The sequence below is a fragment of the Pelodiscus sinensis genome, chromosome 1 (assembly GCF_049634645.1).
Source record: "Pelodiscus sinensis isolate JC-2024 chromosome 1, ASM4963464v1, whole genome shotgun sequence".
Taxonomy (NCBI): domain Eukaryota; kingdom Metazoa; phylum Chordata; order Testudines; family Trionychidae; genus Pelodiscus; species Pelodiscus sinensis.
The window spans coordinates 324,144,253-324,158,311 of record NC_134711.1 but is presented as its reverse complement, the minus strand read 5'-3'; the positions used below and the strand labels follow the sequence as shown (position 1 = coordinate 324,158,311).

General features: G+C 58.4%; 1 protein-coding gene across 2 annotated transcripts in view; it reads left to right on the top strand.

Moving 5' to 3' along the window:
- Nucleotides 1-14,059, top strand: part of PDE2A (phosphodiesterase 2A) — a 362,760-nt gene that overhangs the window by 327,993 nt on the left and 20,708 nt on the right. For both annotated transcript variants that reach the window (XM_075919627.1, XM_075919628.1), the window contains 4 exons: nt 2,097-2,227; nt 3,466-3,577; nt 9,385-9,424; nt 12,716-12,779. In XM_075919627.1, coding sequence (XP_075775742.1) covers nt 2,097-2,227; nt 3,466-3,577; nt 9,385-9,424; nt 12,716-12,779 — 347 coding nt within the window. The remainder of the gene's footprint in view (nt 1-2,096; nt 2,228-3,465; nt 3,578-9,384; nt 9,425-12,715; nt 12,780-14,059) is intronic.

The following is a 14,059-nucleotide window of genomic DNA, read 5'->3' as shown; positions in this document are numbered from 1 at the left end:
AGGGGGTCCACTGAGACCCCCGACACTGAGCCCTGAGCTTACAATGGCCGTACTGGGTCAGACCAAAGGTCCATCTAGCCCAGTAGCCTGTCTGCCAACAGTGGCCAACCCTAGGGACCCTGGAGGGGATGGACCGAAGACAATGACCAAGCCATTTGTCTCGTGCCATCCCTCTCCAGCCTTCCACAAACTTTGGGCAGGGACACCACTCCTACCCTCTGGCTAATAGGACTCCATGGACCCAACCTCCATCACTTGATCTCACTTCCCTTTAAACTCTGTTCTAGTTCTAGCCTTCACAGCCTCCTGCAGCAAGGAGTTCCACAGGTTAACTATTTGCTTTGTCAAGAACAACAACTTTCTCTTACTAGTTTCAAGCCTGCTACCCATTCCTTTCCTTTGGTGTCCTCTAGTCCTTCTTTATGGGAACTCAGGAAGAACTTTTCTGAATGCACCCTCTCCACCCAACCCCTGCTTTTAGAGACCTCTATCCTGTCCCCCCTCCGTCTCCTCTTTTCTAAGCTGAACAGTCCCAGTCTCTGTAGCCTCTCTTCATCTGGGACCTGTTCCCAACCCCTGATCATGTTAGTTGCCCTCCCCTCTCCCAGCCTTTCTCTTCCCCTCTCCCACCTCCTTTTCCCAGTCTCCCCCAGTTTTTTTCAATAAAGACAGAGTCAATGTTGGAAGAAACGTTATCTTTATTTTGTACATCAATAAGAAGGGGGGCTAGGGAAGGGCAAGTGGAAGGAGGTGAGGGAGGAATGGGGTACGAGCCCCCGATGGGGAGGACTGGGCTGGCTCTGCGGGCTTCTGGGGGTGGAAGCTCTCCTGCAGCCCCCCAATTACTCCCTCTCCCCAGATGGCAGCCTGCGGCAAGTGCAGCCGGGCTGATGGCCGAGTGGTGTGATGTGCCCAGTGTGGGCACTCAGGGCACTCCAAGCCAGAACTTCTTTGCAAGCGGGGCACCCCTTAGAACTGTGTTTCCGGGGTGGGGGTCGGGACCCTTTAAGCGCAGCCCTCGGCTAGCCTGAGACAGTATCTCCATGCTCTAAGTCCTCCTTTTATGCCCTGCCGGCACTGCTTCCGGCCATCCTTAAGCCCTGTTCAGAGTCCACTCAATGTGGACTTACTAGTTCGAACTAGCAAAACGCTAGTTCGAACTAGTTTTTAGTTCTAGATGCGTTAGTTCGAACTAGCTTAGTTCGAATTAACTAATTCGAACTAAGTTAGTTCGAACTAGCGCTGTAGTGTAGACGTACCCTTAGAGAAGTGGTCTCATCTGGCCATGGGATCGCTCCATAAATCCAGTGCCCTCCCGCTCCCCATGTCCCACCATCACCCTGTGAGACCCTCCCACACCCCACGTCACGACCATCACCCTCTGAGACCCTCCCCTGCCCCACAGCCCAACCATCACCCTGTGAGACCCTCCCCTGCCCCACATCCCAACCATCACCCTGTGAGACCCTCCCACACCCCACGTCACGACCAGCGCCCTGTGAGACCCTCCCCTGCCCCACAGCCCAACCATCACCCTGTGAGACCCTCCCACGCCCCATGTCACGACCAGCAACCTGTGAGACCCTCCCCTGCCCCACATCCCAACCATCACCCTCTGAGACCCTCCCCTGCCCCACATCCCGACCAGCAACCTGTGAGACCCTCCCCTGCCCCACATCCCGACCAGCAACCTGTGAGACCCTCCCCTGCCCCACATCCCAACCATCACCCTCTGAGATCCTCCCCTGCCCCACATCCCGACCAGCACCCTGTGAGCCCCTCCCGCACCCCACGTCCCGACGAGCTCCCTGTGAGACCCTCCCACACCCCACATCCCAACCATCACCCTGTGAGACCCTCCCACACCCCACATCCCAACCAGCACGCTGTGAGACCCTCCCGCGCCCCACATCCCGACCAGCACCCTGTGAGACCCTCCTACACCCCACATCCCAACCAGCACCCTGTGAGACCCTCCCCTGCTCCACAGCCTGACTCTCACCCCCTCCTGTGGCCCAGGTCCCAACCTTCACCCCCATATGCCCCTCCTGTGCCCCACATCCTGACCCTCACCCCGTCTGATTGTCTCTCCCCAGGAGGAACACAAGCAGCTTCACAACATGCTGGGATTCGAGGTGACCTCCATGCTGTGCGTGCCGGTCATTAGCCGGGCCACCTCCCAGGTGGTGGCCTTAGCCTGCGCGTTCAACAAGCTGGGAGGAGAGAGGTGAGTCGGTAGCTCGGGCACGCAGCTCCCTGGGCACTAGCCCTGCACTGACGGTGCCTCTGCTCCTCCCGGCTGGGCTGGGGCCTGTGGCTTTGCCTTTGCTCCATTTGGAATAGTGTTGTGTTGAGCTGCCTGTGCCAGTAACCACCCCAGGGGCAGGAATCATGCCCAGGACCTTTACTGCCTGGTGCTTGGCACTAACAGTCCCTCTCGTTTTTAATATCCATGTGCAGAATAATGTTTGTTCCATGCACCAAAGCAGGGGCAGGTGTGCACCACCCACAGAAACACACGCTGCCGGCTGTGGGCATTCTGGGAGCTCTGCTAATCTGCTGGGCGGCATTTGAATCTCTCCTGCGCGGCCGCCCAAATGCTCAGCTTCCAGGGAACACTGCGTGGCCCCAGGTGGGTGTAGGAAGGGGGAAGGGCTCTGCTGATGATCTAAGCCTGCAGCGTCCCTGCAAGGGCCGAGCCAGGTGCCCGCTCCCATTAAAGGCGCAGGGAAGCACCTCCCTAACCCACAGGTGCAGATGCCCCTCGCTGGGTAATTCACATCGTGAGACTCGGATTCGGAGCTGAATACGAACAGAGCAAAGTCCCACCCTCGCCGCTGGGCTGGCTGGCCCTGTGCCCAGCTCGCCCGACCTTTGCCAGCCTCCTATTCAGCTGCCCTGAACTCTCCTTTCCTGAGCCCCCCAGTATCCCACTGACGTTCCCTGGATGCATTCGGCATCACTGCTGGAGACGGCGTGTGGAGGCCGGGATTGTGGGAAGGGGGCAGGGCAGATGAGGGCAAATCCCAGCTGACCTGGGGCCTGGCAGAACATATGGGACATCCTCGAGGTACCTGGGCTGGGCAGAACCAGCCTGCAACAGCGAGGGAAGGGCTGGGGGGCTTTGGTCCCGGCCCTGCATTCTGCCGCATAGTAATCTTCCCCCCCACCCTGCTGCAAGGTGGGTCAGTAGCCTCACTCCTGGTCAACACATGGGGAAACTGAGGCATGGCCGCAGGGAGAGCAGGCACACATGCCAGTGTCTCTGGCGATTGGTGCCCGGATCACATCACATATAAGGGACCGGCCGGCGCCTTCACCCAGAGCAGAGGCTGCACAGGGATGGCCTGGCCTTGGAGCAGCACGTTGCATAGGCCCCCTGGGACACAGCAGCCACGTCCCACCCCAGAGGTGGCTGCATGTCAGCAAGGTGGAGCTGACCGCGCCGTTCCTCTCGCTTCTCAGCTACACGGAGGCCGACGAGCACAGGATCCAGCACTGCTTCTGCTACACCTCCACCGTCCTGACCAGCACGCTGGCCTTCCAGAAGGAGCAGAAACTGAAGTGCGAGTGCCAGGTAAGGGGGCCGCTCAGCTGCAGGGTGGAACGGGCTGTGCCAGGCGCAGGTTGGGGCGGGGCTGGGATGAGCATCCACGCTTCACAGAGCATCGCGCGGCAGTCCTGGATCACCCCAGCACTGAGAGACGGGATGGGGCAAGACAGACATTGGAAAGGAGGTTGAACAGCCCGCAGCAGGCTGGGCCCCTGCCCTCCGCCCCCTGCCAGCACAGGCTGGACCCACAGAGCAGGCCTCGCCAACTTCAATGAAGGGAGTAACTCCGCCGGCTGGTAGCAGTAGCTGGTTGTTACCCGCCACGGGGGCCCACTCCGAGAGGGGGATGTGACCGGCACTGCCAGCCTGCTACACTGAGGAGGGCTGTCTGAACACAGGATCCCCTCTGTGAACCCCCCCCCTCCCAGGTGGAAAGGGTTGTCGGGCTGTCTCTGGCATTGTCATGGGGCAGGGCCTGTAGTGTGCCCCCCCATCCCCACCCAGAGGCCAGGGAGAAGAGCGAGTCACTGGGTCGTCGGAAGAACGTTTCACGCGTCTCGGTGTAAACTCAAGGCTGATTGGCCAGGAAAGGCAGGGGCAGTCCCATGTTTCAGGGGATCCCCATCCTGACGGGAGCTACCAAGGCTGGACCTGTGGGATTACCCACGTTGGGTACCCCAGTTATCTGTACACTGCCCTTGGCTGTAAGCACCTTGCAGACACAAATAGCTTAAAGTTCCCAGCCCCCCTGTGAGGTAGGGAAACCTCAGCCCAGTTTACAGCTGAGGAAACTGAGGCACAGAGGAAGAGGCAACTTGCCCTGCATGCCTTTAGGGTAGATCCAGCCCCTCTCTGATCCACCCTCTCTGACCTGTCCCTCGGCCAGGTCTCTGGGCTGTGCCCTCGGCCTGTCAGCCAGGCGACTTGGCTTTTTCCTCCGCTGGTGTCATCCTCCCCGTCCACATCCCGATCCATCCAGCTCTGACCTGGCTTGGCACCCATAGGAGATGAGTCAGTACCACGCTGTGTAGCCCTGCCGCCCCTCCCCCCTCAGGGGGCCCGACACACCACTAATTACATCGCCTGTCGTTCAGCCCCCGAGCCCGCCCCAGCCTGCTGCTCTGACAATGCTAATCAGGCTGGGAGGGACGAGTCCAGAGCCCAAGCTGCCATGCCTGGCTAAATGGGCCACGTGGATCTGAATCGCCAGGGCCCTGGGAGGTGACACTGAGCTGGCAGGGGCAGGACAGGCAGCAGGGGCCTCGCTCCGCCCACAGGGTGCAGAGAAGCTGGGGGATGCCCTGGCAACACCATTGTCTGCTTGCTGTCCGCAGGAGGCCCTTGGCGCTGGGGTAGGCTCACAATAGCTCACTGGTCCCGTGCCAGGGGTGCAGGCCCCTGGGCACCTGTGGCATCCTGCGCAGGCAGTAAAACACAGACCTGCCAGCGAGAGCCAGACGTGAATCACCCGCTCTTAGTGCGGGTGGTGGGGCTAGGCCTCTGCTCAGGACACCAGCCACTAAAGAACGACCTGTCCTAGTCACAGCAATAGAAAGCAGGAGTCCATACACACAACGGCACCATCCAGTAGGGGGCAGCAGTCTATACACACAATGGCACCATCCAGTAGGGGGCAGCAGTCCATACACATAATGGCACCATCCAGTAGGGGGCAGTAGTCCATACACATAATGGCACCATCCAGTAGGGGGCAGTAGTCCATACACACAATGGCACCATCCAGTAGGGGGCAGCAGTCTATACACACAATGGCACCATCCAGTAGGGGGCAGTAGTCCATACACATAATGGCACCATCCAGTAGGGGGCAGCAGTCCATACACACAATGGCACCATCCAGTAGGGGGCAGCAGTCCATACACATAATGGCACCATCCAGTAGGGGGCAGTAGTCCATACACACAATGGCACCATCCAGTAGGGGGCAGTAGTCCATACACACAATGGCACCATCCAGCAGGGGACAGCAGTCCATACACACAACGGCACCATCCAGTAGGGGACAGCAGTCCATACGCACATCAGCACCATCCAGCATGGGGCAGCAGTCCATACACACAATGGCACCATCCAGCATGGGGCAGCAGTCCATACACACAACGGCACCATCCAGCAGGGGACAGCAGTCCATACGCACATCAGCACCATCCAGCATGGGGCAGCAGTCCATACACACAATGGCACCATCCAGTAGGGGGCAGCAGTCCATACACACAATGGCACCATCCAGTAGGGGGCAGCAGTCCATACACATAATGGCATCATCCAGCAGGGGACAGCAGTCCATACGCACATCAGCACCATCCAGCATGGGGCAGCAGTCCATACACACAATGGCACCATCCAGTAGGGGGCAGCAGTCCATACACACAATGGCACCATCCAGTAGGGGGCAGCAGTCCATACACATAATGGCATCATCCAGCAGGGGGCAGTAGTCCATACACACAATGGCACCATCCAGCAGGGGACAGCAGTCCATACACACAACGGCACCATCCAGTAGGGGACAGCAGTCCATACGCACATCAGCACCATCCAGCATGGGGCAGCAGTCCATACACACAATGGCACCATCCAGCATGGGGCAGCAGTCCATACACACAACGGCACCATCCAGCAGGGGACAGCAGTCCATACGCACATCAGCACCATCCAGCATGGGGCAGCAGTCCATACACACAATGGCACCATCCAGTAGGGGGCAGCAGTCCATACACACAATGGCACCATCCAGTAGGGGGCAGCAGTCCATACACATAATGGCACCATCCAGTAGGGGGCAGCAGTCCATACACATAATGGCATCATCCAGCAGGGGGCAGCAGTCCATACACATAATGGCAGCAGTCCATACACACAATGGCACCATCCAGCAGGGGGAAGCAGTCCATACACATAATGGCAGCAGTCCATATGCATATCAGCACCATCCAGCAGGGGGCAGCAGGCCATATACAGAGTGGCACCATGCAGCAGGGGCAGCAGTCCATATGCACATTGGCACCATCCAGCAGGGGGCAGCCGTCCATACACACAGGGGGCAAGCAGTCCATACGCACAATGGCACCATCCAGGAGCAGGCAGCAGCCTATATGCACATTGGCACCAGCCAGCAGGGGGCAGCCGTCCATTGACACATCAGCAGGAACGTCTCACGAGGCTTAAAGCTGCCAAGACGCTCCAAAGCATCAGGCCACGCTGTTTGACGTTAGTGCCAAGCTGGTTTTTTGCCAGTATTTTCCCAGGGAGGCTGAGCTGGGCACGGTGACCCCCTAGAAGGGCTCAGAGCTAGTGCTTAGTCCTGAGTCCTTCTGGGCACCATCCTGCTCCTGGGCCAGGGCATAGGTGGGGGAGGGAAGCGAGGAGTAGGGGTTTCTGCTGGAAGCAGATCCAAGGGACAGCAGCCCAGAACAGACTGGGTCCCCACTGTGCCAGGCGCTGCTTGGACACACTTTGAGTGACAGTCCCTGCCCGCAGGGGCTGACTATAATTAGACACGACAATCATCAGCCCCGGTTTACGGATGGGAAACTGAGGCATGGAAATACAGTGACTTGTGTCTGGTCATTTAGGGAGTCAGTAGCAGTCAGGCATTAAACTCAGATCTTTGGTAACCTAGTCCAGTGCCTTAACCACTAGGCAATGCTTCCCCTCATGGGGCTGCTGGGGGAGAGGACCGTATTCACACAGCATGCAGCACGCACAGCCTGCTGGGAAGCGGGTGCTTATTCTGCATGGAGGCAGATTGTGTCATGAGCGCCCTATGCTGGCCATTGTACAATGCGCCCTGTGCATGGGCACCCTGGCCAGGATGTAATTCACCTCCCCCAGCCCTGATGGCACCTGTTCATACTTCCGCTTCCCCCAGGCAGAGGGGTTCAATAATAACACCGGCCTCAGTGATTCCTGGGGAGAGAGAGGGTGGGTACAGCATCCCCCGAAGGGGATGGGAGGAGGCTGGGTTCTAGTCTCAGTTTGGCTGGTGCTGGGGAGTAGCCACTTGTCCCCATCTATAACAAACTTCCAAAGCCTGAGTTCTAGGAGAGTCACAGGCTGTATGCGGAGCGCTGCCCCCTAGTGGGTAGCTTTCGTCCTAGCCTGCTCCGGGAGCCAGCTGGTCAGGACCTTTTTGACAAAAGGGGTTTTTTTTACAAAAAGAGGCTGATTTATTGAACTCCTTCAGAAACGGGCTCTGTGTTAGCCAATCTCCCAACTGGAAGCAAGTTTGAAAAAAAAAGTTTGGAAACAACCCAAACGGCCCCGTTTACCAGCTTTTTGCTCTGAGGCTGAAGCTCATTCACAGGAGGAAAGGTGACAGACAGCACCATGGCAATCCCCAAGAAATGTTTCCTTTCTCCTTCATGAACGGAGCCGTTGGGACTGGCCGAAGCCGAAACATTTTTGGTTTTGCGATTTGCAAGAGCGCTTGGTTTTGACTTTTTGTCCAAAGTCAGTGAAAATTTGCCAACTCTTCACGATATTTGCAGGATGGGAAAAACTGTTTCCCGCCCTGCTTCCTGGGGGCTTGGACCTGCTGCTGCTCAGGGTTAGTGAACACACCCCGGCACACTCGTGCATGCACACGCACGTGCTGGGTCACGCACACTTACTGCACCTTTCCTCTCACGCTATTGCATGCCACGGCACATGGCTGCACCTGCCACCACGGGTGCACCCAGGCAAACACCAGCCTGCCGGCGGTGAGGTGCTGCCTCGCACGCGCGGATACCCTCGTGGGCTTGCACACTAACGCACCTGGAGATCTCGCACAGTCGCACAGGCCGGCTCTGGCTTTGGTTGCACACACTGGCCCGCTCTTCTTCACACACTCAGCCAGGCCGACACCTGTCGCCTGGTGCATCCATCCCGCTTCGTGGCAGTGTCAGAAGTGGATTGCTTGCCCTGCCCCCGCAGCTCTGCCACACACATGCCATGCTCAGGGCTCCCTCCAGTGGCACTATGGGGCGTAGCATCGGCAGGCAGGACCTGATGCCTGACAGAGGAGCATCTCCCAGCCAGGAATGATTCCTGCCCCGAGGGATGGCTGCTGCTCCCAGGGAGAGAGGGGGAGGGGGAGGGGGAGGGTGCGTGAGGGGGGATTAATGGGATGCCAGAAATGTCCAGTATCCATTTGATAGGAGGAACGGGGCTGGTTCAGGCAGGGACTTCTCTGAACGACAGCACACCAAGCTTATCCTCTGGGACAGCATCCTTGTCCCTTCACCGCCCGACGGCCCTCGGTGCATTTCTTGTGTGCTCCTCGGAACGCCCAGCAGGGGAGGCAGTGAGGCCTAGCGGCTAAAGCATTGGATCAGGGAATGGGGGCCAGGAGACCTGGGTTCCATTTCCAGCTTTGCCACAGACTGGTCCTGCGCCATGCCTCAGTTTCCCCTCCCACCCTTTGCACAGACTGACAGATCCCCGGGACAGGCACCGGCTCACATTCCTTATGTGCAGCGCCTGGCCCCGTAGGGCCCCGATCTCCACTGCTGCCCTAACGCCGCGGCGGAAGAGCTCGCTCGTCAGGCTTCTGTGCACCTGCTCCGTCTCTGGCCCTGCTGCCGTCACGCGCTGCGAGCTGGCATGTCGCCGCCCCTGAGACGGGGGGGGCTCAGGTGCTCAGGGAAGATCATGAGGGCTAATTAGGCAGAACCATGGGGATTTAGAGGAGGCTGCGTAGGTCACAGGCAGGAAGCCGGAGGGGAGCTTGGCTTGAGCCCAGGCGGATGGCGGGGGGAGGGGAGCGGATTTGTCTAATTAACTCCGGTCCTGAACTCAGATAACCAGATTTCCCTTCTCCCCCCCAGGCGCTCCTGCAAGTGGCTAAGAACCTGTTTACGCACTTGGGTAGGTGGCTTTTTCTGTTCCTACAGGCCATGGAGTCTGTGAGCGCCCGACTCCCAGATGGGACGGCTGGGACACGGGGCATGGGGCATGGAGCCATTCTCCTCCTGGTCTGGGCCTTCATCTGGCCCAGGTTTGGTGGTGCCAGGCTGGGGCCCTCTAAACAGCCACAATCCTAGTGGACTGGCCAGGGGACCATGAAAAATGCAAGGCTGCCGCTCTGCAGGCATTAGACAGGCAAGGCTCCTTGGGCCCAGAACTCTGGCTTCTGCGCTCCGACATCCAGCTCCCAGCACTGGAGCTACGGCAGCTCGAGCTGGGAGCAAGAGTGTTCCCTGTCCTCTCTGCAGAGCAGTCACTACAGGGCAGCATCTCCCTCTCACGCCCTGAGATGGATCCCCTGCACACGCATGTGCACACGCATGTGCACACGGATCCCCTGCACACACATGTGCACACGGATCCCTGCACACGCATGTGCACACTGATCCCTTGCACACACATGCATATACACATGGATATCCTGCTCACACATACACATACAGATATCCTTCACGTGCAGGCACATACACATACAAATCCCCTGCACACATGCATGCATATGCACACAGATATCCTGCACACACACGCATATGCACATGGATATCCTGCACACACATGCATATACACATGGCTATCCCGCACACACATGCATACATGGATCCCCTGCACATGCACACACACACAGATTCCATGCACACACATGTACACACATAGAGATCCCCTACACGTGTGCAGACACTGATTCCCTGTGCACATACACACGCATGCGCACACAGATCCCTGCACTCATGCACTTAAAGTCATAGAATCCTAGGGCTGGAAGAGACCTCAGACCACACAGCACGGGCTAGGTAGTTCGAATTAAAGCTCCTAATTCGAACTACTGTTACTCCTCATTGCTTCTGTATCACAGGCAGCAAGGGATGGGGGAGTGCGTGCTGTCGATAGGGTTAACGGATAAACTGTGTCGACTACACGTTGACATCCCTATTAAACACCTCTAGGGATGGAGATTCCACCGCCACCCTGGGGAACCCATCCCAGTGCTTCCCCACCCGCCTAGGGAAACAGTTTTTCCTAATATCAAACCTCGAGCTTCCCCACTGTAACTTGATACCATTGCTCATCGTGATGCCCGCCGCCCCCCCCACCACCACCACCACCACTACCACTGAAAACCTCTCCAGCCTCTTTGGAACCCCCTTCAGGAAGTTGAAGGCTGTTCCCAAATCCCAAATCTCTCAGCCTCTCCTCGTAGATCATGTACTCCAGCCGAATCATTTTGTTGCCCTCTGCGGGACCCTCTCCAATGCGTCCACATCATTTCTGTGCACACACATATTCCCTGCACACACACATTCCCTGCACACACACACACATGCATACACACCTGATTGCCTATACACACACACACACACACACGCACACACACACACACAGTTCCCCTCCACACATAGATCCCCTGTACATACACACACACACGTGTACACACCATCTACCTCCCCCACTACGGCACATCACAGAGACCCAGCCCTGACCCCGAAAATGTCCCTGACCAACTTGCCTTCCGTCTGCCCCAGAGGGCGTCAGTGCTGCCCCACACTGGGATCTTGGGCCTTTTGGAGGCACCTGCCACTGTGAGCGCCAGCCCACAGCCTCGGGGAAAGGGGTCGTGGCAGGGGCAGCGCCCGGTGCAGGCCGGGCTGAGAACCCCTCCCTTGTTTCCCACAGGGCCACCGGCACCCATTGCATGCGGGTGTTTTCCTGTGGGCTTAAGGCACGGGGCTGGCTGGGCTTGAGTTTATCCACTAAGGGGCCGCATGGTAGCAGTCCCTGTGCAGGGACGCCCCTCTCTAGCTGCGCCCTGAGCCCCCATTCAGCCATATGGGGCCAGGATCACAACCCCTTGACACCTGTTCCTGGCTCTCGGCTCTAAGGCTGTACAGCTATTGGGGGCGGGGCTGGACCTGGCTCTCTGGGTTCCCTGGGCCGGGCGATCCGGGTCCCCTCTGGCACCGGGCCAGCATGTCCAGCTGGGAGGAGTCTGCATCGGCTGAGCTCAGCCCCATCTGTGCCAGGCCATGAACCACCCCCTGGCTCTGAACATCCAGGGAGGGGTGGGTCGGTTCTGCCCTGCTTCTGACTGCTCGGCTAGCTCCTGCCCCTGCCCCTGCCCCTGCCCCTGCTCTTCACAGCTCAGGCCCCATCCCCAGCCGAAGGGAGAAGAGGGTGATGCGACAGGCCCTCTGGAGCCCCCCTCAGCAGCAGAAAGACGATCCTCCAGCTGACCAGGGATTGGACGGGGGACCTTTGCTCCTGGCATGCCCAGCCTAGGGTTGTTCTCATGCAGCAGTGCCCTGCCCAGGCTCCAGGCACAATCATTATCCCCATTTCACAGAGGGGAAACTGAGGCGGGAAGCAATGACGTAGTGAAACAACTTGCCCTACATGACAGAGTCCGCAGAGAATTCCCCTCAGGTCTCAGGCTGTGTCTAACCACTAGGCATCTCATCCTCTGGCTACCACGCTTCTTAGCTGGCTCGTGTCCTTCCCCAGCTCCCGCATGGCTGCCCCAAGTTGGCTGCATGCTCCCAGATGTCTTCACTCTGCTCTAGTCAGCCTCGGGGGTGGCGAAGAGCCACGCCCATGTGCCCAGAGGATGGAGTTGGAGCATCAGGGCCATGTAGCGACGCTAAAGGCTCACTTCTGCTCTCAGTGACCCCATGAGGCTACCAGTGATGCCCTTCCGGCTTTGCCCTGGTGTTACCATGAGCAGTCTGGCCATCACACTGTTTACATAGCCCCTCCGCGATCCTCTGAGCATCTCACCAAGTTTCCCTGCGGAGTAGGTCCGCAGCCCTGTCCCCCTGTCCCGATGGGGAAACTGAGGCAGGGGCCAGGCAGTGACTCGCTGTGGAGGAAACTGGCATTAGAGCTGGGATTAGAACCCTGGTGTGTTCAGACCATAAAGCCACAGCCTGGCATCCTAGAGATGCACTCGGTATGGGGCTGGTGGCCAGGGCCATGGCCTAGCCCCAGAGCTCCAGCTTCAGGGTGATGTGGGTGCCCCTGTGCCAAGACCCCAGGTCACTCCCAGCTCTGGTCCCAGGGCTGTCCCTTGGGGAGGCCTTGTGCTCAGGGGCAGGGGGCTCAGGCCTAGAGGTGGGCGGCTCTGTGTGCTCTCGCTGGTCCCCCTGCCCACGCTGCCTGGGCCTGGTCTGAGCTGCCAAACCATCCGCTTCTCCCCCGCAGACGATGTGTCGGTGCTGCTCCAGGAGATCATCACGGAAGCCCGGAATCTCAGCAACGCCGAAATGTGAGCCGGGGGCTGCTCTGCATGGGGTGTTACCGGGGAGGGCGGGAGTTGCCTTGGGTGCCCCCTGCGCCCAAGGAGCCATGGGTGTATGCACGCCGGGGTTACGGTCCTGGGACTCTGCTGTGGCTGGGACGTGCTCCGGGAACCGCCGCTCCTATAAGGCAGCAAACCTGCCAACTTCCTGAGCGTGGCGACGGGGCCTGGTTCTCCTCTCAGATCCCCCTGTCTGAAGCAGAGCCGGGCTGGCAGAGCTGCTGTGCTAGACTCCCCCCGGCTCAGGAGGAGCCGGGCCCTGATCTCTTTGATCAGGGTGGCTCTCTCTTGGGTCTGGCCTGGGACAGATCCTACTCCGGGCATGGGCCGCACTTAGAACGCCGCTGCCCAGCTGCCCGCTCCCTCCAGCGCGTTGCATAGACCAAGGAGAGGATCACAGCTGAGCTCCCTGTCACCCTGTGGCCTGGAGAAGCAGCGAAGTCAGCCCCAAGGGGCACGGGGGGTCCTGTCACCAGCCAGATCACCCACCTGCTGCACAGAGGCCCCCGCCTGAGATCCCCAACCCCACAAAGGTACAAACACAGGGCTTCCCAAGGCTGGTCATCAGAGGGCCTGATTCACACGAAATACAGGCAGAGACTAGAGCTGAGCAAAACTCAGCCCCATGCAGCCTACGCAGGGCTCAGGGGACACATGTTTTCTTTGGCTCCTGCCTCATGCAGCGTTGGGTCCCAGAGAGAGGCTCCTATGGTGCCACAGAACAGCTGATGTGTGACTAAAGACTGCAGCAGAATGATACAGCTGCACAAGGACTAGGGGTAATGTGAAAGGTTTGTGTCTCAAGGGGCAGAGTTAAGGTTACACATTTACAATCTTATATTTTCCCCTTGTCAAGTGTCTGCATTTGTAAATATAACAGGAAGTGCAGTTTTTATGTTTTAATTTCCCTAGTTTTTTTTGGGGGGGGGACAGGGGAACTAGATCACCCCCCATCCACGAGAAAAGCCACAGGAGAGGACCAGACTAGAGGAACATGCCGTTCACAAATGTATATGTATAATGCTGCTGTTGGCAAACCCGTTGATGTAACGCGGACAGGTGGAACCGAACCTGGGACCTCTGGACTATGTCTACAGTCACAGCTTCTTGCGTGAGAAATGTGCAAATGAGGCTAAGCGTGGAATATCGCGGAGCCTCATTTACATACCTAATGAGCCGCCATTTTTGCAGAAGAGGCTCTTGCGCCAGAAGGAGCTGTCTACACGGCCCCTTCTTGCGCAAGAAAA